We start from the raw sequence: 27010 nt of genomic DNA, 5'->3' as shown, positions 1-27010 counted from the left end.
ATGAGGATATGTGGACGCACCCTTGACACCCATTTCAGTCTTCACGTTTCACTTCCGCTTTGAGAACAGGCCCCCAGCTCTGAGCTGAACCTAGATGATGAGTAACTGGGCTGTGATACAACTGTGTGCAGGCTCTGCTGCTTTTTACAGGATGGGGAGATCGGGAAGCAGCCGCTTCTCTCCAGAAGACTTGCTCTCAGCTCGCCTACCAACAGTTAGAGCCAAGCCTATTTTATACACGAAGTCTTCTGCTCTCTAATTGTCCCATCAAGCACAGCAAGTAGCTATTATCAGATGAGCAAGAAACCAGCTTTTTTAAACAACAAGGTCCTGCTGTGTAACACAGGGAACTATATCTCCTGGGATAAGCCATTATGGAAAAGAATATTTTGAAAAAGAATGTATATATGTGTAAAACTGAGTCACTTTGCTGTGCAGCAGAGATTGGCACATAATAGAGCAACTATACTTCAATTAAAAAAAAAAAAAGAAAGAAACCGGGGCTTCCCTGGTGGCGCAGTGGTTGTGAGTCCGCCTGCCGATGCAGGGGACACGGGTTCGTGTCCCGGTCCGGGAAGCTCCACAACGGGAGAGGCCACAGAAGTGAGAGGCCTGCGTACAGCAAAAAAAGAAAGAAACCAGATTTTTTGGTTCTAGTTATCAGTTAAACCAAGTTGGTGATTTGGTTTTGCCTTAAGTTGGCACAGTAAGTGGAGTATAGGAGATATCTTTTTTTTTTTAATATGGATGGATAATTCATTGTATTTTCTGAAGCCTAAGGAAGAAGTGTTCAACTTTGATTTTGAGATAACTGACTGCTGAGATACGTACACGTAGCCCTGAGTCTGGTCCATCATAGACACTCAATAAGTATTATTTCTCTTTCCTTTCCTGTCTTTTCTTTCTCATTACAGAAATCTACCTCCTAATTGACTTCAATAAATGTTTGCAAAAGGCAGAAATTATAACTAACAATTTTACTTATAATCTTTCATTTCTGATTTTTTAAACACATACTGTGTGCTAGGAACTCTTACAGATTCTGGGATACAATGGTGAACAAAATGTATAAGGTCTTATTCTTCATAGATCTTAAATTATTCACGCATCACTCTGCATAGTCCCTAGATTTGATTTGCTACCTGTTATTGTCCTATTTGATTATAGATTACGTCAGTAAAGTAATAGTACATCTTTTTACCTCATTGCTTCAGTGTCTTTTCTACGTATCATATTATTTTATCTTCACAACAGCCTTGAGATTTGGGGACAACATAGTACCCCTGCGCCACACGGGTGTAAGGAGAAGGACGGAAAGCAGGACTCCAAGCTTTTAGACCCTTATTGGTCACCCTCCTATTATACTTGGCTCTCGTGAAAGAAGTGGCCACACTTGGACAACATATATGTAGAGCCCATCAGATGTGATAGCTTCTGTTTCCTTGGGAACAAATGGGATAGATTTGAATTCCCCAAGTGGTCATCTAACAAACAGTTCACTCATTAACACTCTAATGTAAATTAGAATCTAATAAGTAAATAAAACATCACCCTCAAAACATCAAGTCCAATTAAGTCTAGGTAGCATAAACTGTCACCCCTACTACTATACAAGATTAGAGTTTTGTTTGCAAATTTCAAAATGATGTACGGGAATAGCAACATCTTTCGCACCAGAATAAAAACCCACTGAGTAGAAACTGAGAAGATAAATTTTTAAAAAAACACACACACGGGCTGAGACAGGACCGCTGTGCAGCCGTTGCTTCTCAGATTGCCAGTAATGACTTCGGTGAATGTATAGTCAACCCGCAGAACGTAAAGGGGACAGGGAGGTAAAAGCTTGGATGCCTCTGAAAAAGTGCACACTGTGTTATTTATTTTAAGGAAATCTGTTAAGATGCTGCGATGTTCTTAAAGGAATAATGCTTGTACTTGGAAACCTGAGACAGCACTCCAACCTGTTCTCACCACACCCCCTCTGTTTCTTGTTTCTCCAAACAATAAAATGTCTCTTCTGTCAGCACTTTCTATCTTTAAGGTCAGCTTCTTTCATCTCAGAATGCCAACATACTTCAGAGACGTTATCTTAGTAATCCTCTTAAGAGAGAGGATTCCCAAGCTATATATTCCCGAAATCTACAGGTTTTGCGAGTCTGCTAGGTGGGAAGGATAATTTCTTTGTACCTCTGTAGCATCTGTCTACACTGGGACTTCCAAATACTTTTCCAAATTATCTAATTATCCTTTTCAATGTTCCTTGGAGGGAGCCAGGCAGGAGGTAGTACTGATTCTATTTTTTCAAGGAGCAGAGCTAATGATTTGTTCCACGACAAGGTGACTTAGCCTGAGGCCATATCCTCCGGAAAGTTCTGTTGTAAAGAGAAGACCTGTATAATATTTCTTCTCTTGAGTTAAAGGTAGTGGAGCGGGGAGTGGCTTCACAAATACCTCTAGGTAAGTGCAGTTACATCTGAATCACTTCTCCTCTTAGCTAATTAGAGCAGACTTCCCAGTGTGTCCTGCTATGTTCCCTGGAACACCTTGTAAGAATTCCTGGAGAACCCTTGGCCAGATAGTTTTTGGAAAACACTACAAATGAGCTTCTTCCTTTTGACGAGTCAAAACACATGTTACCCTGATGAAGCCCTGCTAAGGTACCTCATTTAACTTGGACACGTGGAATCCATTGCTTATGTAACAGCTGTTAACAGCCTGGGAAATAATATTTTGTGGAAGACATTTAAGAAACATCAGCCCAGACATTTTTCCCCCTCAAGTCTCCTTACTCAGAAAACAGAACTAGAAAGAACCAATCGCAGAATGATAGAATTATTATAATAATTATAATTATTATCAAGCACTTACTTTTCCAAACACTGACTTCTATTTTCCTGCCTTAGGTATTATTGCATTTTATCATCACAGCCTATCTGTGTGGTAAACAATATTATTATTCCCATTTGACAGAGGAGGAAACTAAGGTTCAGGGAGGTCCTCTGAATGCTGACGTGGCACTGGGCTGTTCTCAGCTCCTCCTGTCACCTGTCTGCATACCTGCCCTCGGTGAGTGTAGCCAGTTTCGGGGTTTTAAATACCATCTTTAGGCTAATGATCTAAATCTGTATCTGCAGTCCTGACCACTCCCTGGGGGAGAACCTTGATCTACAGACTCATTGAAACTAAGAACTTTCCCCCTCACATTATTCCTCATCTGTTTCTACCCTTATTCAAAATACAGAATATTGGGGCACCCAGACCACCAGGAAGAAGGCTAACTGGTCCTTTATAGGAATAGAGCCCTGGACCTCAGGAGGCCCAGAACTTTGCCTAACTATACTGCTGCTATAGCAGGCTCAAAAACATTGTGTGAGACAGTCCAAATGTTCTGCATGGGAATTCCTTCTGTCAACAACCCCATGAAACCCATGTTTGAAAAATATTTTGTCTAGCTAACAGATTGCACGTATTGAAAATGAAATTATTAATTTTCACTTTGCATGTCATCTAAGTTATTTGACGGATATATGCTGTTTAAGATACATTCTCTACATGAGAATCATACGGGTGTTTTAAATCATTCCCGAACAAAGACAGGGTACGCTGATGTTCTGGTATCTTTGTGTTGGTTTTTTTTTTTTAGGTTTTGTAAGTTTCTGAAAAACAGCTCTTGATCCCTAAGCTTTGCATTTCCACACTAAAGGTTATCTCTTAAGACAATTCCCTTTCTCTAAGGGTATACTACAGTCTGTGCTGAAGGCCCTTCATGATTCATATCTTCACATATTGTGACAGATTTCTATGAAGGTTTCCATCTGATTATGGGGTTAGGTGTTGTTTCCATAGTAATTAGAAGCCTCTGTCTTCAATTTGGATCATAGATCGTAGACCCAGCAATTTCTGCACTGAAATCATCTTCAAAATCCAAGCCTGATATAGATAACAGAAAGCTACGAGCAGAAAGCTATATTGACTTACCTATGTTCTATCGTTATAATTAACACTCTCCCCAAAAAACAAAAAAAAATCATACAACTGGTAAGGTTTTTTGTTACAATGAAATATCTCCCCTGGGGCACTAATATTCTTTCAGGGAATTTCTTGTTCCTTTGATTTAACTTCAGCCAGTGAGCCAGGTTCTTCCCAAAAGGCAAATTAAGAAGGCCTGTTAACTCTTTCCATGTGCCCAGCTTCAAGAAATCTCAGCAAAGCCATTAATATTGTTTCGCCCTAGGCTTTATACTTTTTAAAAGTCAGCTGTCATTTTCGAAGCAATCCAGAATAGCACACTCAACCGAACCCTGGAGCTTTGGAAATGCTAATGCCCTCCAACAGCAACGACCTTGCCGCTGGGAGGTGATTTAGGCGGTGGGCAGAAAGGGGCGCACTAGCTTTATCACACTGGTTTACACCATCGGCTTCAGAAATTGTGTGAGAGAACAATAATCAATAGTGTGTTAAGGCCAACCTCGAGGAATGCCAAGACAAAGTGCTCCCGCTTTGCAAAGTGCTGAGTGGAAGGAGAACTTTTGAATACAGCAAAGGAGAAATCAGCTGTAGTGGTAAAACTAAATGAATTGTGTCTCAGGGTGGAATTCGTCATTGGGAATGGCACTCAGGAGCCCTTGCGTACTTCAGTGGAATCCCATAATATGCCTGATGAAAAACGCTTGTTTTGGAGTTAAACAACACAGAGTCAAATAACAAAACCAGAAGGAATGCATTCCAAACACACACGTGTACTTTAAGAACTGGATGACAGCGTCCCGAAAAGTTTACTGAAAGAAGTATCCAGGGTAGAATCATCTCCTGTGTAGAAACGGAAGAAACGCAAAGTTGAACTTCATCAAAACTTCCGGAAAATGGGGCTTCCCTGGTGGCGCAGTGGTTGAGCGTTCGCCTGCCGATGCAGGGGACACAGGTTCGTGCCCCGGTCTGGGAAGATCCCACATGCCGCGGAGTGGCTGGGCCCGTGAGCCATGGCCGCTGAGCCTGCGTGTCCAGAGCCTGTGCTCTGCAACGGGAGAAGCCACAACAGTGAGAGGCCCGCGTACCGCAAAAAAAAAAAAAAATTCCTGAAAATATTACTGGATTTCCTGTAATTCTGTCAAAGGGATTATCTCTTGATAAGCAGCAGAGAGTGCGAAGCTTCTAAAATTGGCAAAGGAGGCATCCCCACGCCACCCTGAGTAAAACCACTGTGGAAAAGAACTAGCAGCTTGGTCCCTGAGATCATTACAATAGAATGTTTGATTTCCCCTGGCAACCCTAATTGTGTCATGAACAGCTGTCAACAACAAAATTAGAGGAAACTGTCATTATAGAGAAATTATCCACATTTGCTTGTCCTATTTCCACATCATTGCTCAAGCGAGTGTTTTCAAAGAATTCTTCTATTAGAGGTTTTCATTACTCAAAGAGGAGACACTCAAGTTATTGGCCTTATATGCTATACATGAAATACATTTGTCACAGTAACAAGAATCCCAAACGAATGTTTCTTGAATGCCAAATTCAAGTACATGAAAATGTCTGGGACATAATTTCTTTAATCCTGAAATCATCCTATGAGGTAACTATTACAATTCCTACTTTTAATACAGTCCATTCTCATTATTGGCATAGTTGTGTTCTGTGAGTCGCCACAAACCCTGAATTAGCAAATACTGAACCGTTGCTCCTACTAGAAATACAGGGTTAGGTTCCTGCAAGCTTTTAGTCACATTTTCATCAACCAGTCAATCCATAACCTTGTTTTAGGCGCGTCTCTCCTGAAAGACACCTTACTTGATACATATTGTTGATACGTTAACATAGAACTCACAGCCAAGTGCACTGTAACTCATGCCTGAATTAAGTTTATCTAACACACAGTTTTCTCCGAAAGGCACATCACAGCCTTAGGAACACTAGACAGCACTTTAGCCCTACGGCCGCGGGCTGTTTTATACTGGGAAATCACCAAGTAAAACACAAAAGTATGGAAAAAATGTGACACTAAATAGACCACCAAAGAGACGTGCGTTTACAGCTTGAGAGCCGAAGCAAGAAGGCACAGCTTCTCCTTGTTGCAGCTGTGAACATGCACTTTGCCGCTCTCCCCATGTCTGCAGAAGTGTTTTGAGTATTGATTTGGGGATTACAAATTAATTTTAGTGAATACAGTCTTCCCTCGGTATCTGCAGGTGATTAGTTCCAGGAGCCCCCGCAGATCTCAAAATCACATTTGATCCGAGTTTGTTTAAATTTGCAGATGCGAAACCCATGGATACGGAGAGGGTCCACTGTAGGCAAATTCACAAAAACGGAATCTGTAAATAATGAGGATTGACTGTATACGTAGAAAATAAGAGTCAGGCCATAAGTCAGTCACTCTGTATCTGACGGAGTAATTCTGTTTCATTGGTGCTTGTATTTGTTTAAGTTTCAAGATCAGAGTTTTTTTGGAGGTAAGAGTTCCATGAAAAATGTGGAAGCCAGTGCACTGAATGCTTTGGCGTCATAATCTTAGGAAGAAACTCACTGTATAACTTTCGTAACCTTTCAATGGTTCTTCCAGGTCTTTCAGGGATGTGGCCAACCCAAACCCGCTCCAGCCCTCAGATCTGCTCGCTCAGCTCCCGAAAATTTTAATACACGGTTCAGGCCTTACAATCCTGAGGAAAGACCAACCACTGCTGCAGGCACAAGCTTGGACCGGCTGGTGAGTTCTCCCGTTGCGGTTACTTTCTGTTACCAGGGTTATTCTTTAGAAGACGTGATGGGATTCTGAAAAAGCTGGTGGTAAAAGTCATCTCATTCTTACGTCTGCTCCTGGTCTTAATTAGAATATTGAAAAGTAATGAGATCTTCCTTTTAGGTCAAGAATTAGATTATTTAAGAAGTCTTATCACTATTAATCCACTCATACAATGGCCAAATTTTCAACTCCATATTTCTTCTGAATTATTAATTTGGAGATTAAGTTCCTATATCTTCCAGAGATATAACTACAATAGCACATTTTTTATTCAACTGCTTCAGTTATTTATTCAATTATGATACAGTGTAACTTTATCATGAATGTTCCTTATATGTAAAGTTTCTGTTTGAAAAATCTTGCCAAGAGACCCCAAATCAATACTACTACCATTTTTTTTCTTTTTTATGTGTCTTTTAAAAGTTGGAATGCTTAGAAATAGTCACTCTTTGATCCATTTAAACGTGTGTCAGGGGACCAAACATCTATCATTGAAGCAATTTACTTGGAGATTACAACCATAAATATAGTAAACGCAATTGTTAATGTGTTTCAAACATCAAATTTTGCTATAAAAAATGAAAAGCTCATAATTTCAAAGAAATACTGCCCAATCGTTTTCAATACAATTTATAGCACTATAAACAATTTATATACCTGTAATTGTTAGTGCCGTTAATGTTGCTTCGCCAATTATCTTGATGTAAAATTAACAAATCAAAGCCTTAAGGTCATAAAACACTTGAACCACATCTGATTATGTCATATAAACTCAGATCTCAAGGGTTTTTATTAGTCACTGTTATAAATTACTGTATCATTTTAGCTAATATCCTTCTATAGTATAGAACTTATAAGATTAAATTGGTAGCATTTGGCCTCATACTAAGTACATCTCAGCATTTCTCTCTATAAAAATCAAATGTGCTTACAACACAAAGACCTATCCACGAAGTGTCAAAGTGAAGGGGTAAGTGGAGTCATTAACTGCTAAATTGTTATAAACTTATTACTGTTCATTAGCAAATAAAACCCCCTCTTCCGTGTAGGTTTTGAAAAAGGGATCCTTTGGGTAATTGCTTCAACCTTGTACTTTACCTTAGTTATATCTATTCTCTATTCACAATTTCAGGAAAAGTTTAAAATTAGTCACCTTTTTTCTTTTAAACAAACAATTAGATTCCACCAAACAACCAGCCAGTTGTAAAGAAATGGTGGTTTCATTAGATTCCATTGTTTGGATTTTTATTTTACAAATTCCTTTGCATGTCAAGATCCTTTTAACCAGAGCACAATTTGTGAGCAGGGGTTTGACCTCCGTCTCTCTCGCCCCTTTGTTTGTTGTTTTTTGCTTTTCCTATTTCAGTTGTCTCTAACTTAGTTAATGAAACAATTCAGGCTTTTCAGAATTTTTATGAACTCTCATATCAGAACTGGGCACAATGCAAGATGAATAAGTTTTAGAGACCTGCTGTACAACCATTGTACTGCAGATAGCAGTACTGTATCGGTTAAGAGGCTAGATCTCAGGTTAAATGTTCTTACCTCAGGAAAATAAAATTGGAAATCAAATGGAGTATATTATCCACTTAGTTAAAACTGCATTGATTTTGAACACTATAGTGACATCTATGACTACTAATTAATTTTTTTGCCTTTGAAACAGAAGCACAGTATTCTTTCCTACCAGGAGAAACACACACACACACACACACACACACACACACACACACACACACACACACACACACTCAAACAGGGGAAGTAGAACAAGAAAAATACTTTTCTCAAGGCAACGGTATTTATACAATTCAGTACAGCTTGAATTAAACATCAACACTTTGAGAATTTCACAGGATGTTTAAAATCTAGTAGATTTGAAAATTGGGATTTGAACCTTTTATAAAGGAACTTCATTGGTCATCCTCAAAGTGCCCCAAATACAAGGGTCTTGAGGAATCTTGGCAAATAGGAAAGTGAGTTAAGATCTTCTAGTTTACGCACCCCCAAGATACATTTAATCATTTTTTAAAAGAATTAGTAATGGTTAATCATATGATCATGAGAAGAGGACCAAACTCAAGGTACATAAGGACCAGAGTGAGTGCAGAAGAATTTAAATCAATAAGCCAATTTTATTCTAAAATATTCTCTGACAGCATATGGTACCTACTTCCTCGTAGGTGTGGCTCCAGGCTCTATAAGGGAGAATGGCAGTTTTGTTAATTTTTTATTCAGTTAAATTCTGATTCCTTCCCAGATTGTAAGAATTAGCGATTTGTAATTCACAGCCAGCCATAAACCTACCTGGAGACACTTTCCCAGCCCCTGAGACCAAGGGACTGTTTCCACGTAAAAAGGAGCTATACGGGGTTATTCTCGAGACACACAAGCTAATTCCGAAGCTAACATCAGAATCTCCATTTTGCGGCCGTTTGTTCGCCCAAATCTTTCGTCCATTTGCAGGTTCAGTATAGTTCTGAGTAGTGGAAAGGTTGGAGCAGTTACCTTGGCCAGACAGTGCTGTGCAACAGTCAGATAAAATCATCTTCAAGATACACGCAGAGGTGATAGGTCCTGATGGGTCTGCCATATATCACTGCTTATTTGGAAAGTTTATGAACAAGTCTCAGGTTACCTACTCCTGTTTTAATTTTCCCCTGAAAAGATGTTTCCTGAATATTTATAAGAAGCATGTGTCCCAGAAAAGAAGGATAATTGGAAAAGACTCCCTTTAATTTCTCTCAGTGTTTCAGCAGAGAAAATGCTTCAAAAGATAGCATCCCAAAGACCATCCCAATCACCCCACCCCTTTTGCCAAAAAAAAATCTTAGCTATAAAGCTCTCGGAGAGTTGCTTCTTACTACCATTTAAAATTAGTACCTGTGGCATTAACTTTGGGATCTGTTGGTAAATGCTCTTATACCAGCTATTATAAAGCAAATTTTTATGTGAAGTGGTAGTTATGGGGTTTGTTTTAGAAATAAATCTCCTAATCCCAAACTAGGTAAGCCACTGCTAAAACTTACATAAAGTAATTGAAAGCAAAACAAAACTCTCTCTTAAAAATCTATCAGTTCCATCATTTAACCTCTTACTACATTTATAAGGAAGTTGTCAATTCTTTTATATCACTAGGAAACATTCCATGTGTTCCTTCAAAGTTATATGGGCATAAAAAACAGTTTAGGTGTAGCTTTCAGACATACTACCCTAAAGTTATTTTTATTATCCAATAATGAATGAATATACTTGTATAAATTCCGCTTCTGACGGAAAGCTGACTCCTCAGAGAATACTGAGTCCTTCCTGCCAGCAGCCATGGTTTGTTCAAGAAATGAACAAATGCCATTAACTAACTTGGTTCACAAACTGGTCCATTGTCATCTGTCTCTTCCTGTCACCAACACTCACCCTAGCAGTCCTCCTGTCCCAGCCCACTGTTACTGATTTGCAATTAAATAGACCAGAGGTGGTTATTTGAAATCAGGAAGAGATTGGTTCTCTTCCTTTTTTCTTAAATTTATACCCTGTGAATTCTCTTAAATAATGTGGTGTGAAACAGTGATTTCTTTAAAGAAAATTCCACTAGGACTTCACGGAGAGTATAGTGTGTAAAAATAAATCAACACAAAGTAGCTTGATTTTAAGATCTGAGCATACCACCCTGTTGGTTAGTTGTACAGCTCAGAATATTACAACACAACATGCTCTACAGCTCCTGGACACACTTGGGCAGGGAGTGTCTGTTATTTTACTCCTGCTGATTCGTTAGAGCAAAAATATACTGTAAATTATGTGTCTTAGAGAAATATATTTTCTTAAAGTAGATTAAAAAAAACCCTAGACTTGGAAGTTAATTCATCAAGTTGTCAATGAGTTAGACCAGTGAATCTCCAGTAAGTATTCAACATCATACCATGTGTGTGCAGACTCTCAAATATTCTACTGCTCATTCTGAGGGAGTCGGGGGTGGGGATGGGTGGAATGCCAGTCTGCAACGCTGAACGTTATACCTGTGCTGTGCTATTATGTATAGAATAATCTCTCTTTCTTTTTCCTTTGAATTTGTTTTCCTCTTGCTTCCCAGAGGATTGTGTGGAGGACAATGCAACATAGTGTAAGCTTTGGTCTTCTTCTTCTTCTCATCCCCATTTGTCTTTGTATGGTCATTCCGGAGAGTTTCTGAGAAATCCCACCTCCACTTCCTCCTTCCAGATTGTCTAGAGAGAGAACACTGAACACTGTACCTGACCAACGGGTTTAAGAATGTCCTCTCTGCTTGGTGTTTATGGTTAACAACCACTTGGTATTCTTTCTCAATGGCAAGGTTTTCAATCTCAGCTTTGTGTAAGACTTGCTCATCTGGTGGCTGATTTGAATTCTGTCCCAATGTTCAGACTGTGTATAGTCTGCCTGAAAAACTTGCTCTTCCCTGATAGAATATATTGGCTTTTTTCTTCTGTGCTGAGTGAATAATTACCTCCCTAATAATGACAACAAACCAACAGCAGCTCTCATGCATAAGGAGCTAATTTTTCCACTAGCTGGGACACAGAGAATTTAGGGGGGTAAGAAATAGTTTGTGGTATAGCTTGTTTACTCTTTGTTTTCCTACTTGGATTTACTGATATCTTTTAGAGCATTTAGGGAGAAAGCATTGGATATTTTTTACTACCAAGCGGTTTGTACTGGGGGTGAGGATAGGCACAGCCAGGTTATCCTACCTGACTTTAACTTACATATTAACTGTAATAAATTACACATTAACTGTAATAAACAGACAGTTAGGTTATCCAGTGGTTTTCATAATACCGCTCTGTGCCGGTACTACCACTTCATAAAGACCTGAACCCTCCGTAGCATCATGGACCCAGAAGAGAAGATGCCTCTCACCTGATGAGCTCATTGATTCATGTAGCACACCTGTGACATCATGGTGCTACATGTCTGCCTGGCCTTAAATTTAGGCAGTGGCAACACTATGTCTAATTTTCCTTCTTTAATATTCATTTGTTTAAAAGAAAATGTCCTCTGAGTGGTATCCCTATTTATCATTCCAGCTCTCTGAGCCCAGGGCAGTTTGGATAAGGTAAGAAAGTTAAGAGGTATATCTGAAACAGGAGTACTCTGGAAGGGAAGATCTTGAGGAAGGAACAGGGAAGGCAGATAGCTCAAGGTCTCCTGGTGCTAAATGGAAAGTGGGAGAAGGAAGTATCAGTGGTGGGACAAGTCAGGGTTCTATTAGTTTGGACCAACTGATACAACTTGACTAGCTCCAGTTGACAGTGTGTGCTTGCCCTCCCCAACATTCTCTTGGTACCTCCAGGTTTTCCAGCGGTTAAACTAGTCCAATCTCCTTGTCTGATGGTTATTATGACCCTTGTAGTTTCCCCGAAAAAGAATGATGTCCTAGAACATACTGGAAAGAATGTAAAGCATAATATCATCCCCACCCACTCCCCACGTGTGCTGGACTTCCCCGCTTGTCTCCTATAAACTTCTTTGGCTGGCCCCAAGATCGTATGTTTATTATTGGATATGGTTCTTGCAAAAACACAATGCAATTTCTGAAATGTATTGGTATGCCATTGGTGACAAATATGTTGTTAATATTAATACGTATAAATTTAAGTACTTGTAAAATATCATCAAGCTATACCCTTTATCTTATTGTTCAGAAACGAAATGGACAAAGCAACTCACATCCTGGCACCGTTTCCTGCCTGATGGTTAATCCCAGTTCCAGAGTAAAATGTTGGTCTTAAAAATGTTCTTCCATGCCTCTTTGGGACCATTTGGTGTGATTTAGGAAGTCTTAGCTGTAAGGATGCGGGAAACTGTCTGTTGTTCATTTTAAATTGCCATGGCATTTCACTGTCACCTCAAAGGATTCTGCATCCGGCTAAATCCGCTATTTTGCATTTCAAAAGGATGTCAGGCTGTGGTTAAGAAACTGCTTTATTATCTAGAGCCTCAGCCACTGTCTTTAGGTGACACTGATATTTTCCATTTTCCACCTCAACACAGACACACACAGAGACACACACACACACACACACACACCCCTCTCAGTCTTTGCTTGGCCTGAACAGGAGAAACTAAAGCCTCCGTAACAACAGTAAACCAGCTTCTGCTCTTTAATTAGTTTTCTAAAGATAAATGGGTCAAGGCCAGATTGGCTTTCAGCCTCTGCTGCAGCTGAATAAATTATGCCCCATTCACCCCAGCAAACAAACAGCTACTGCTCCATCCACTTCAGATTTGGAACTGCCCAGTCCTGCCTGAACTTGCTTTATCTATTTGCTGCAAAACCCCACTGAGACACCCTAGTTTCACTTTCAATGAACCCTTGGCAATAACAGCAGCAAAATACAGCAAGCTTTCAAAGCAGGGAGAAAATACAAAGCGTTAAAACCAAGCCACCCAAGTTATTTGGTCTCGGTTTCTGCCCTTCTCTGGGCATCACCAACAGCGTGTGGTGGCAGAGGGAGCCTCCCAACACAGGCTTCTGTAGGAGGCTTGTGGTTGATGAAGCCCACGTGGGGAATGTCGTTAAGACACACATGTAAAATGATGGCTTATCTCCAGGATATTCTGCTTATTCCATGGGCTTGGAGGAAGCACAAATCTAATTCAATGATATACACTGTTGGAAACCTAAATGGAATGCCTGCCCCTTATGTGGAATTTTCAGCTCACACCCAGTGGACAGTGGACTATTTTTACATCCTTGGGAAGCTATTCTTTCAGGAATGTGGAAGCACAGTGAAATCAGAAGCATAGACCTTTCTTTCAACTCAGGCAAAGCAGTGTTTAATTGCAGCGGTCGTATACCTTGGGGAGTAACATACACCCCACTGGCTGCATTACTCCTTGGGAGATGCTGAAGCCCCTTCCGCTCCGCTGCTTCAAGACATGTTCAGAGACTCACGTGGATTCCAGCAATGAAATGAAGTCATGCCGCACATTTTAAAGGGGGAAAACTTTTGCACAGCTTGCTTTAGGTATAAGTGGTCTGAAATCATTTGGGGGGTAATTTTACCAGCAAAACCATTTTCAACTCTATTTTTAAACTCTCCTTTGTCCTCAGAAACATTTAAGCAAGAGCTTTGCTGACCTTTAGGTCACAAAAGTAAAATGTTACACTTTCAGACCCCAGATATGGCTGTACAGGTTTTACGTCTATTTTATGGTACGTTGATATGCTTATTTTCCCCTTCAGACATGAAAATGTCTGTCAGAATTCCTGACTTCAGCTAAACCCAAAACGATGCATTCTATGGGTATCAATCAATCATGTATTTATCGAGTTCTCCTCTCTTGAGTAGCACTTAATAAAACTAACTAGCATGTACATTCTCCATCATCACATGTTGTTAGTGCTAGCATCATCAAAAAGGCAAGAGTTACTGTTTGCAAAAAAACATTGTTTATCAAACCAGTTAGATACACCGTGTTTCCTCCAGGGAATAGTATCCCGTATAGAGCCCCATAAAACGTTAGCCTACAGGAAGTAGGAATTTGATTTTGCAATCTGAGATAACCTACACCAATAAAGAATATATGGAAGGCTGCAATGAACATTTTGGTCCATGACTCTTTTTGAATTATGGCTTTCTCAGAGTATATGCCCAGTAGTGGGATTGCTGAGTCATATGGTAGTTCTATTTTTCGTTTTTTAAGGAACTTCCATACTGTATCAATTTACATTCCCACCAACAGTGCAGGAGGGTTCCCTTCTCACCACACCCTCTCCAGCATTTACTGTTTCTAGATTTTTTGATAATGGCCATTCTGACCGGTGTGAGGTGATACCTCATTGTAGTTTTGATTTGCATTTCTCTCATAATTAGTGATGTTGAGCATCTTTTCATGTGCCTCTTGGCCATCTGTTTGTCTTCTTTGGTGAAATGTCTGTTTAGGTCTTCTGCCCATTTTTCAATCGGGTTGTTTGTTTTTTTTGATATTGAGCTCCATGAGCTGTTTGTATATTTTGGAGATTAATCCTTTGTCCATTGTTTCATTTGCAAATATCTTCTCCCATTCTGAGGGTTACAATAGCCAGGACATGGAAGCAACCTAAGTGTCCATCAACAGATGCATGGATAAAGAAGATGTGGCACATATATACAATGGAATATTACTCAGCCATAAAAAGAATTGAGTTATTTGTAGTGAGGTGAATGGACCTAGAGTCTGTCATACACAGTGAAGTAAGTCAGAAAGAGAAAAACAGATACCATATGCTAACACATATATATGGAATCTAAAAAAAAATGGTACTGATGAACCTAGTGGCAGGGCAGGAATAAAGATACAGGCATAGAGAATGGACTTGAGGACATGGGGTGGGGGAAAAGGGTAAGCTGGGACGAAGTGAGAGAGTGGCATGGACATATATACACTACCAAATGTAAAATGGATGGCTAGTGGGAAGCGGCCGCATAGCACAGGGAAATCAGCTCAGTGCTTTGCGATGACCTAGAGGGGTGGGATAGGGAGGGTGGGAGGGAGACGCAGGAAGGAGGGGATATGGGGATATATGTCTGCATATGGTTGATTCACTTTGTTGTACAACAGAAACTAACACAGCATTGTGAAGCAATTATATTCCAATAAAGTTGTATAAAAAAAAGAATATTTGGAAGGTATGTTAACAAATGAATCATCATTGACCAAATATGCGCATTGAAAACATTAAAGAAATGTAGCATCTTTGAGCTAGGCCGTATCCGATAGCTTGTTCTCCTTTCTTAAGCCAGAAGTCTTTGCCCGTACCTTAAACAAATTAAAGAAAGACATTGCCAGTTCTGAACTGATCGGATGAAAAAGTTCATCTGCACACTCATTCCCGTTACTTGTCCTTATTCATCTATGTAATATGTGTTTTTGGTGACCTGATTATTAAAGCCTGAACACACAAGCCCTACTAAACTGCCCTAATCATACCATTTAAAATATGTGTTCATGAGAGGTATCAGTGGACATAGATCTTTCATTAAATTATTGAGCAGCTTATGGAAAAGCTGCAGTCAGTTTTTCCCATAGCTGTCTGAGATATTTGCACCATAACTCCACAACTCCCAGATGTGACGTTCACGCTTATGAGAAATAGAGCTGAAGCAATGGGATTTTTCATAAATACCAGTTTTGATGTATTTGCTGTATAATCAATCAGCTTTTAACTGACTCTGGGGCCCATGGAATACATTTTAAAGCACTGGGAATTGGGCTGTTCCCATAACATACTTGGACACTCTTTACTGCGAGCGTTAAACCTCAGGCATAAACATTGTAGAGAAAACCAGATGAAAAGAAATCTGTTTGAGGGAAAATTGACTTCCCTTCATAAATGCTGAAGGTAGATAGAAACGTATCTTCAATACACAATAATTTTATTACTTAAGCTCATTCACGGTCATTATTGTCAAAGGCTCTGACTTCATGGGTATTTTCTTGCATCTAAAAGACTGGCCAAGCTATTAAAACAGACAAACAAAAAAAGACAAGTTGACAGTCAATGAACGAACCAGCTGCTGTAACAGGACCTCTATATTGCTGGCTAACAAATAATTTTTTGGAAGTTGGGTTTGTGTAATATCTTTAGAAGCTTTTCCAACATTCTGTTGATCTGGAGGGGCCAAGCCAGGCACTGAAGCAACTACAAACAACCCCCAAAATGGCTCAGAAAAACACAGGTTTATTTCTTGTTCGTAGCAAGTGTCCGCCGTTCGGTTGGCTGCGGGTCAGCTACACGTGGTCGTCACCCTCACTCCGGGACACGGGGTGACAGTCAGCCATTATCTGGAGCTTTGCCTGTTACAGCAGCAGGGGAAAGAGAGACCGTGAGTCTCCACCTGGAAGGGACACAGCACAATGTTTCCATCTGGTCGACCAAAGCAGGTCACGTGACCAAGCCTACTGTCCAGGAGGCAGGGACGTATGTCCCTCTGTGTCTCACACAGACTGAAAATGGACACGTTTGTGAACAGAAATATTATCAACCCCAAATACAGATGACCAAGGCAAGATTTTTAAATCGATAAAAATCTATTCATTACTCTCTGAGACAAACCTTTCATGAAAAACAAAGAGAAATTCATCATTCATTCAACATATATTTACTGTGCTGTAATATGGACCAAGTATAAGTGGCTAGAACATAATCAAAGAGCTCACAACACTTTGGGCGATGGCAGATCAAGCTAGCTCTCATTTAAATCAGACCATGGTCAGGTGAAGATTGCATTTAAAAGTTTTTAGAAATCTAAGGGAATTCTAAATCCTTGTTACAAAGGGAGTGTCTACATTGCCCTAGGAAACAGCATCCCTTTATAAGTCAGGTTGATTTTTAGCCATCGAATGGCTATTTCTCCTACCCAAACTTCAAGTTCAATCATCATTCAACCAGAGGAAAGGAGTCCCACCCCAGTAGCCCACCAAGACAGTATCTCAAAGGAGGATGTAGAAGCTGTTGCCAATGAGTAGGAGAAAAAGAGCAATAGGAAAACAGAATGAGCAAAGACTTTTTTATTACCGTCATTTAAATGTCTTTCGATCCAGACTGTGTATTTTTTAAAGGAACCTTCGATACTGGATGTCGTAAGGGCTGCTCTTGTCTGACTTGACGTCATGTGTGCTTAGGCAAAGCAATTTTTCTGCTCTTCTCCTTTCTGGGTCAACCTAGTTGGAGCAAATCAAATTGTTCCCCCTCTTTCTTCCTTTCATACATCATCATTTAAGATCACCAAGAATTCGAGTTCCGGAACCTGCCTTTGTCTCCTTTTACAATATCTGTTTATTTCTGAATAGCATTCATGACGGAGAACACTTTTCGCAGGTTAATCAGGGAAAGTGCACAGGCTGACAGCAACAGCAAACTTATCGATTGCAATGAAAGTCTCAGGAATGTGTGTGCCATTGGCTTCTGCGTGGAATTATTTTCAAAATCGTAGAGCTCTGATTCAGCTGGTAGAAAAATTACAATATAAATTCATAAATTATTTATGTGTAATGAGGCAGGAAAGGAAAACAATGACTTGGTAAGTTTTATTCTAAGGGATTTGAACCTAAGAAAGCTCTTCAAAGCAGCCTGAATTCATTGCAATGAAGAACACTCATCCCTGCACTTGAAAAAGCCTAGCGTTTCCTTTGTTCGTTCTTTGCAGCTCCTTGAGTGCTAGAGAAAAGGGGTAAACACGAAGCAGCTAGACCGGCTCTGGGAAGAAAACAGAAAGGTAGCAAACTGCCTTAATTGATCTCCTCACGTAAAATGAAAAACCCAGGGGCAATCTTTAGTGTGAGACATGTCCTCATGAAAATGTTTCCAGTTACTCAGGAAAATCAAATCTTTATACAGTAGTCTTCAAGGAACAAGAAATATTTCATTAGGATTTTAATGGTGAGGGCTCAAGTGAAAGAAACTTCATCCTCTCTTGTCAACCTTTATCCTCTCTTTAAAAATAAATAAAATACAATCTCTTTACACTATTTTCATTAAAAAAAATTTCTTTCTCCATGACTTTGGAGAGTTAGAAGTTAAGTGAGTCCCTAGGAATATTTTTTATTTAATTTTTTTTTTTTGGAGTATAGTTGATTTAGAATGTTGTGTTAGTTTCTGCTGTACAGCAAAGTAAATCAGTTATACATATACATATATCCGCTCTTTTTAGATTCTTTTCCCATATAGGTCATTACAGAGTATTGAGAAGAATGTCCTGTGCTATACAGGAGGTCCTTATTAGTTATCTATTTTATATACAGTAGGGTGTATATGTCAATTCCAATCTCCCAATTTATCCCTCTCATCCCCCTTTATTGGAATATTTTTTGAAGACGCTGATTTGCATAACTCTGAGCATGGTACGCCAAGGAAGGATTGTGTGTGGGGGGGTGAGTGGGTGAGTGTGGGTGTTTATTTTTTAATAACAGTACACTCCTTGTGCCCAGTAATAATAGGTGAACCACCCAGAGATTTGTTACAGTGATTGGACCAAGTGTAAGCACCAATTTCCAGGCTCCCTCAGGCCCTCTCCTCATGTCCCATCCTAAACTTTACCTCCCACAGAGAAGAGCCACTGCCCCGGGCCTCCTGGAGGAGGAGAAGGGGACGATAGGATAAGAGGACTCTTCAGAACCGTCTTCAAATCTTACATATTTTTACTGATTTTTTTCTTTTTTTTGGTAGGTTTGCTCTATCAGTTACTGGGAGAGTTATTTCACTAGGCAGGAAGATTCATCTGTTTTTCCTTGTAGTTCTATTTTTTTTTTTATATTTTGAGTCTGTATTTATAGTTACAAGTTTAGCTTCTATGCAAATGGACCTTGTCATCATTATATAGGGATCCCCCTTCTCTAGTAGTAGTAGTTGTTGTTTGCCTTAAAGTCTATTTCTTTCTTTCTTTCTTTTTTGATGTGGACCATTGAATTTGTTACAATATTGCTTCTGTTTTATGTTTTGGTTTTTTGGCCATGAGACCTGTGGGATCTTAGCTCCCTGACTAGGGATGGAACCTGCATTCCCTGCATTGGAAGGCGAAGTCTTAACCACTGGACCACCAGGGAAGCCCCAGTCGATTTCTTTCTGATAATAACATAGATACACCAGATTTTTTCTTTTACTAGTATTTGACTGACATATCTCTTTCCACATTTTCACTTTCAACCTTTCTGAACCCTTATGTTTTAGATATGGCTCTTGTAACCATCACATGGCTGGTTTTATATTTAAATCCAGACTCGCAATATTCATACTTTAATTGGTGCATTTAGTTCATTTAAATGCACTAGAAAAACTAAGATGGTTGAGTTTATTTCTTCCATCTTGTTTTGTGATTTCTATTTGTCTCATCCATTCCAGACTTATTTTTGCTTCTTGTGGACTGATTGAGGATTTTTGTCTCATTCCACTTTTTTTCTTTTAGTGTTTGGAATCTAAATACTTTTTTTTATTCAAATAGAAAAATGGTTACTCTTGAATAGAATGGTTACCAATAAAATGGTTACTCTTGAAATTTTAGCATGTGTCCTGACTTAACACAGTCTGAGCTTAATCAATCAATCAGTATATTTTCCCGGGCTTCCCTGGTGGCGCAGTGGTTGAGAGTCCGCCTGCCGATGCAGGGGACGTGGGTTCGTGCCCTGGTCCAGGAAGATCCCACGTGCCGCAAAGTGGCTGGGCCCGTGAGCCATGGCCGCTGAGCCTGCGCGTCCGGAGCCTGGGCTCCGCAACGGGAGAGGCCACAGCAGTGAGAGGCCCGCGTACAGAAAAAAAAAAAAAAAAAAAAATACTTACCCTTCTCTGGAACAATACAGGGACCTCAGAACACCTCAACTCTGATAATTTTCCCCTCAGATCATATGCTATTATTATTGGATAATTTAGTTCTAACTTATAATTTTTTTAATCTTACAAGATTTTAGATGATGATGATGGTGATGATGATTTTGTACTGGAACTTTGTATATAGAATTAACCACATTTTACTGCTTTCTTTCGTTATCATTCCTTCTTGCATCAAACCAGCCATCAGGAATCACTTTCCTTGGTCTGGAATACATACTAGAGGATTCACTTTACTGGGGGTTTTATTTGAAAATGTCTTTGTTTGCCCTCATTCTTGGGAGACATTTGTGCTCAATACATCACCCTAGAATGGACGGTTAGTTTCTCTGAGTACATTGCTGCTTATATTTCACTGTTTCCTGGTTTGTGTCACTGCTGTTGCGAAGCCGACTCTTGGTCCTTCCCTTGTAAATAATCTGTATTTTCTTTCAAGCTGCTTTTAAGATCTTCTTTGTTGTTCTGTAATTTTATTGTGTTGTGTCTAGGCATAGATTTCTTTTCTTTTTTTTAACTTATTTTGCTTAGGATTTGCTGGGCTTTCTAAATCTCCTAATTGGTCTCTTTCATTATCTGGAAAACGCTACGCCATATATCTTCAAGCATTACCTCAACCTAATTCCCTCTCTCTTTCTCTACTCTTATCCCATAACTGATTAGACATGTCAGACTTTCTCCCTCTATCCTCTGTGTCTCCTAACTTGTCTTTGTCTCTTTCTACATTCAGAATAATTTTTTTAGCTCCACCTCTCAGGTTATTACCTCTCCCTTCTGTTGTATGTAATCTCCCGTTAAATCTATCCGCTGAGTTTCTAACTTTAATGATTATATTTTTCATTTCTAATATTTATTTTGTTCTTTTTCAAATGTGCTTAGTCCTGTGTTCAGTAGTATCTTACTCCTTATTCACATTTCTAAATCCTACCTTTTTCTATCTTTCAACATACTTATTTCACACTTTGCATCTGATACTTCTGATATCGGAAGTGTTGGATGGTCTCATCTGGTATTTCTGCTGGCTTTTGCCCATGGTGCTTTGTTTCCTTATATATCTTATATTCTATTTGTTTGTTTCTATTTTTTTTATAAGCTTATATTCCTTTGAACTTAATCGATTGAAAGTCTTTGTGGCCTGTGGTGACGGGTATTTCTATTTCTCTCCCCTACTAAGGATTTAACCCCTTGGAATTCCAGTTTTTTGTGATACAGGCTGATGGCCTTAGGGAAGCCCTACACTTCTGTCCCTTGCCCCTCCCTGCAAATCTATTAAAACCAAAGCTTCAGGTCATCTGGGTCTGGGAAATGTCCTTAAGGTGAAAGCCAACCTCAATACTCATGTATTCTTTTTCTGGGTTCCTGTTTTCACTTAGTTTGCAGCGGTCCCAGTCCCCCGTGGCAGTTCTGCCATGGATTGCTGAACTAGGGTGCATTAAGTTCTTCGGATAGAAGGTTCTTCTACAGAAACTCAAAGGTCTTCCCAGGCCAAAATTCTGCATCTTGTGGGCTAGCACTAATACATATGAGGTCCTTGGTATACACCTGCTGGACAGGCTTGCATGGAACACAACTGTGTTCCCTTCATTCTCTCACTACCTCAGGCAGACAGGACGCAGGCACAGGTAGAGCAAACAAGGGGCATTTGGTGTCACAAAACCCGCATTCGTGTCATGCAAATGAGGATGAGGGGTACTGAGAGAGAAGCCAGCCCCACATGGTTTAGGGATGGATCACTTCCCTCGCTCCTCCTTTCCTTCCCAACCCCTGTGAGGGGCACCCCACCTCTTGTGCCTCAAGGCACAACTCCTCTTTATTTCCACATGGTGTAACAGATGCTAAAGCCAGGGAGGCGCACAAGCAGTCACCTAGCCTTGTTGTCCCATTTTCTGATCTTTCAAATGGAGAAGAAAAAAATAAAAACACAGGACCTGTGTTGTCCTGTTGCAGTGATGATGATAATTAACGTGCATAAAGTTCCTGGCTCAGCCATTGTCTGCATTAAACTTAGTTATCCTTAGTATTATTGCTAATAATAGTGATATCAATAGATGAAGTGTGACTGTTATTATTAATCAAACAAGAACAACATCTAACTTCAAAGATTTTCATTATTCACTGGGATTTTGGCTTTAGCACAAAGCCAGTAGATAAACTCCTTTGCCCCAGCCTTTGGTCTTTACAGAAGTGGCTGCTTCGGGTTCAAGCCTCAGGAGTGGAAGAGATTAAGGCTACGAAAGCTTTGCTTGGTACCATTAGGAAGAGTCACTGAGGAAAAGACAGACGAGGAGGAAGAGTTAACACCAGTGTCTGCATCGTTGTCAAATAAGTGAGCACTGGAGCTTCTCTTTAAGATGCAGCCACGTAGCAAGATGACAATGAAAAGTCCGAGGGTGAACATTTGGGAAGCTGATAAGAGATTCGAGCTCTGTAAAAGAATTTGGGAAGCAGGCAGCTAAATGGTGGATGCAAATAACCTAGAGAAATGACTGAGTAGAGGGGGCCAGGGACACACTGAGGCTGCGGTGACTCATTTCTGAAAGCAGAGCATGTCTTGTGGCCTCACGTCACCACCGAGGACTGCCACTGAAAGGCTTTTTCAAAAACATTCAGGCCAGGGAAGGTAGAAATCCTGGCAGAGGACATGAAAAACCCAGATTAGGTGGCTGAATCGGATGCGAAGGTGAATAGCATCTGAAATAGCCTTTTTTTTTTTTTTGACTCACTTGAAGGTGAACACAGGGACAAGTCATGGACAGTAATTTAACTGTAAAATGATCGGTGCTTGGAGAGTAGATTTGACTACGTGGAATGACAAGAAATGGACAAGGATCTTGCAGCTATTTTTCTCTTCCCCCATCCTGACCTCTCTCCTGTTAAAAATAAAAGGAGAAACAGAGGCACAAAGTTATTAAGGTTTGCCGGTGACGTAGGAGCCAGAGCAAGGACCCAGGTTTCTTATTTTTATCCCCACGTATATCCACCAAATTGTCCCACCTGCCTGGCTTACAAAATATACCGTAGCTCCAGATTGAAGCAGGAGCCTCTTAACAGCCTCTCCTGGTTCAGTAAATAAGAAGAGTGTTCCACATTTGTGCAGCACTTTCGAATAACAGGCAAAGGGTTTTCACAGATCGTACCTCGTTTGCAAAGCTTGAAACAACTGGAAACAGCTGTCTGATGTTTCCCTTGAAGAGACTTCCAGTGCTGGCTTTCTGTTCCCCAGGGGCCTAAAGTTATAATCCTCTTGGTGTCTGTGATGTTTCTACTTCCATCAAAGGTCAAACAAGAGGTGAACAGACATTTCAGTGGGTTTACTGCTACTTTGTCACTTCTCTGTTGCTCACGGTACTTTCCTAAGATTCTGTGTTTGGGGGAAAATAAAAGGGAGGGAGGGACAGAGGAACGAAGGAACGAAGGAAGGGGATTTTCCTGTCTGCCACATAGAGCTATTTCTGGTGCCTCAAGCAACTTCACAGAATTCTGTGATGAAGACTGGAGGCTCGCTCAAGGGAGGTGAAGAAAGGATGTTGGTGAAAGGATGGGGCAGAAGGCCTTGGGTCTAGATGGTGACTATTGTATTTCCAGAACATTCAATCAACTACCCTCCTAAGTTTGCTTTTCATTACATTGCTGGTATTTTCTCAAAGCTCTCAATTGTGGGAATATGGGACACAGCATCCTCATTTTAGAAGCTCTTCCTATACAATAACAGCATTGGCAGGTAAATTATTTTTGGTTGAACAGATGATTAGGAGTAAGAGCTATAGCTCTATTGATTTAAAGTGGTAAGAGGCTTTCGGCACATTATTTTAAATGCCTGTGGGAGTTGTATAAAGTCCCTCGAGGATTACTGACTTTGGGTTAAAATCCTTATTACAGAGTTTTGTCTTTTGTGTCCAAATCATTGCATTATCTTGAATTGTGGTCAGCAATTTTTCAGCCCTTTTGAGTCATTGTGACGCAAACAGGACTGTGATTTACCAAAGCCATGTTTGGCTTTGCACTGGCTCTCGCCAGCTCTAAAAACAAGACTGTTTGTTCAGGTAAGTAGAGCAAGATGTAAATGAAGCCCGAGGCCTTGATCCTTTTAAAAATGCTGGCCAAGGCCTCCTTCCTTACCATGAACTTCCCCACCATCCTCTCAAGAGGGTCACAGAGGGTGGAGTGAGACAGCTTGGAGCCAAAGTGCAGATTCACCATCACTGCCAGGGAAAACTAATTCAAACCATTTGCTCTACATTCAAGGGTCCTTACATTTGGAAGGACGTTAAAGCCCATCTAGTCCAATACCCTCACTTTACCAGTAGGGATGCCAGAATCCAGAGAGATGAAGTAACTAATGCAAAAAGTACACTGGCTTAGCGCTAAGCTATTTCTTTGCTTCTCAACTTTTAAAATAGGGTCGTCCTGGTTGTCATAAGCCTGTTTTTAATTCTGTTTTATTCTACTAAGATCAGGAATCTTCAGCATTGAAATATATATATTCTAGAATAGAAAAGCCCACAAAATTACAATCACAACCAAAAATAAAGTAAAATTGAATTTGTTGAATCCGCTGCCACAGAGAAGGTAGATCTTTTTTTTTTTTTTTTTTCTCTTAATAGATTTATTTTTCAGACAAGTTTTCGGTTCAGAGTAGAAGTAAGCAGAAAGTGCAAAGAGTTCCCCTATGTACCCTGTGCCACACACATGCACAGCCTCCTGCACTATCATCGTCCTTCACCAAGTGGTACACTTGTGTCTTTGTTTTGTTTTTTACTGCAAGTTTGTACCCTTTGACCGACCTCCTCCCAATTCCCCCCACCCCCAGCCCCTGAGAACCACCATTCTACCCTCTGTTTCTACAAGTTTGAGTTTCTTAGATTCCATATGGAAGTGATACCCTGCAGTACGATGATGCTCTCTCTGTCTGACATGTCTCACTAAGCATAATGCCCTCAAATGCCTCACTGTCCATCCACACTGTGGTAAACAGCAGGATTTCCTTCTCTCTCACGGCTGAATCATGTTCTGCTGTGTGTGTTTGTGATATACATATATCATATCTTACACATATAAGATATGATATATACCGTATCTTCATTATCCATTCATCCATTGACAGATACTTAGGTTGTTTTCATATCTTGGTTATTGTGGAAAATGCTGCAGTAAACAAGGGAGTGCAGGTATCTTTTTGATATCCTGTTTTCATTTTCTTTGGATATGTACCCAGAAGTGGGATTTTGCCAGATCATATGGTGGTTCTATTTTTGGTTTTTTGAAGAACCTCCATACTGTTTTCCATAGGGACTGAACCAATTTACATTCCCCCCCAACAGTGCACAACGGCCCCCTTCTCTCCATATCCTCACTCTTCTTATCTCTTGTCTCCTTGACGATAGCCATTCAGCAGGCGTGAGATGATCAGAGTGGTACCCTTGTCATAGTCAGTGAACCTACACTGACTATCCTTTTCATCCAAGCTGCTCTGGCAAGAGGCATTCTACCTTAAACGCTGCCATTTTCTTACATTTATTTATTTATTTATGGCTGCATTGGGTCTTCGTTGCTGCGCACAGCGTTTCTCTAGTTGCGGCGAGCGGGGGCTACTGTTCGTTGCAGTGCACAGGCTTCTCATTACAGTGGCTTCTCTTGTTGCGGAGCACGGGCTCTAGGCACACGGGCTTCAGTAGTTGTGACACGCAGTCTCAGTAGTTGTGGCTCGCGGGCTCTAGAGTGCAGGCTCAGTAGTTGTGGCACACGGGTTTAGTTGCTCCATGACATGTGGGATCCTCCCGGACCAGGGCTCAAGCCCATGTCCCCTGCACTGGCAGGTGGATTTTAACCACTGCACCACCAGTGAAGCCCAACACTGCCATTTTCTAGTGAAAACACAGAAAAAGCGCTAAAACCTTATGAAAGTCCCTCCAGCCTTCCTCTTTCCATTCACATGGTGGGGAGGGAAGAGCAAAGAAGATAGGTAAAAGAAAATGAGACTCTGCCAGCCTCTCCAGCTGGCCAGCAGTAGCCTCCTGTGAGTCAAGACAATGAAGTCAGAGGAACTCCTCCCCTCCTCCTCTGAGACCATCTAGAAATGCGTGGGAAAAACAGAGGCCACCTCCAGCTCCTACTGCTGTTTCATCAACAGTAACTTCCTTGAGGGACATTATCACATTAGCCAGACAAAATCACATTAGCCAGAGAAATCAGAGAAGAACAAGAAATAAAAGGAATCCAAGTTAGAAAAGAAGAAGTAATACTGTCACTGTTTGCAGATGACATGATACTATATGTAGAGAATCCTAAAGACGCTACCAGAAAACTACTAGAGCTAATCAATGAATTTGGTAAAGGAGCAGGATACAAAATTAATACACAGCAATCTCTTGCATTCCTATACACTAATGATGAAAAATCTGAGAGAGAAATTAAGGAAACACTCCCATTTACCATTGCAATGAAAAGAATAAAATATCTAGGAATAAACCTACCTAAGGAGACAAAAGACCAGTATGCAGAAAACTATAAGACACTAATGGAAGAAATTATAGGTGATACAAACAGATGGAGAGATATACCATGTTCTTGGCTTGGAAGAATCAAATTGTGAAAATGACTCTACTACCCAAAGCAATCTACAGATTCAATGCAATCCCTATCAAACTACCAATGGCATTTTCCACAGAACTAGAACAAAAAATTTCACAGTTTGTATGGAAACACAAAAGACCCCGAATAGCCAAAGCAATCTTGAGAAAGAAAAACGGAGCTGGAGGAATCAGGCTCCCGGACTTCAGACTATACTACAAAGCTACAGTAATCAAGACAGTATGGTACTGGCACAAAAACAGAAATATAGATTAATGGAACAGGATAGAAAGCCCAGAGATAAACCCATGCACATATGGTCACCTTATCTTTGATAAAGGAGGCAAGAATATACAATG

General features: G+C 40.3%; 1 protein-coding gene across 1 annotated transcript in view; it reads left to right on the top strand.

Annotated features, from left to right (window-relative positions):
• The window catches only part of GPC6 (glypican 6), a 1088996-nt gene that overhangs the window by 986056 nt on the left and 75930 nt on the right, over positions 1-27010 (top strand). Inside the window, exon 6 of the mRNA XM_049701023.1 lies at positions 6560-6703. Within this exon, the coding sequence (XP_049556980.1) occupies positions 6560-6703 (144 nt within the window). The remainder of the gene's footprint in view (positions 1-6559; positions 6704-27010) is intronic.

The sequence above is a fragment of the Orcinus orca genome, chromosome 18 (assembly GCF_937001465.1).
Source record: "Orcinus orca chromosome 18, mOrcOrc1.1, whole genome shotgun sequence".
In the NCBI taxonomy this organism is placed as follows: domain Eukaryota; kingdom Metazoa; phylum Chordata; class Mammalia; order Artiodactyla; family Delphinidae; genus Orcinus; species Orcinus orca.
Note: the sequence above shows the minus strand (reverse complement) of the source record. Positions and strands in the feature narration are given on the sequence as shown.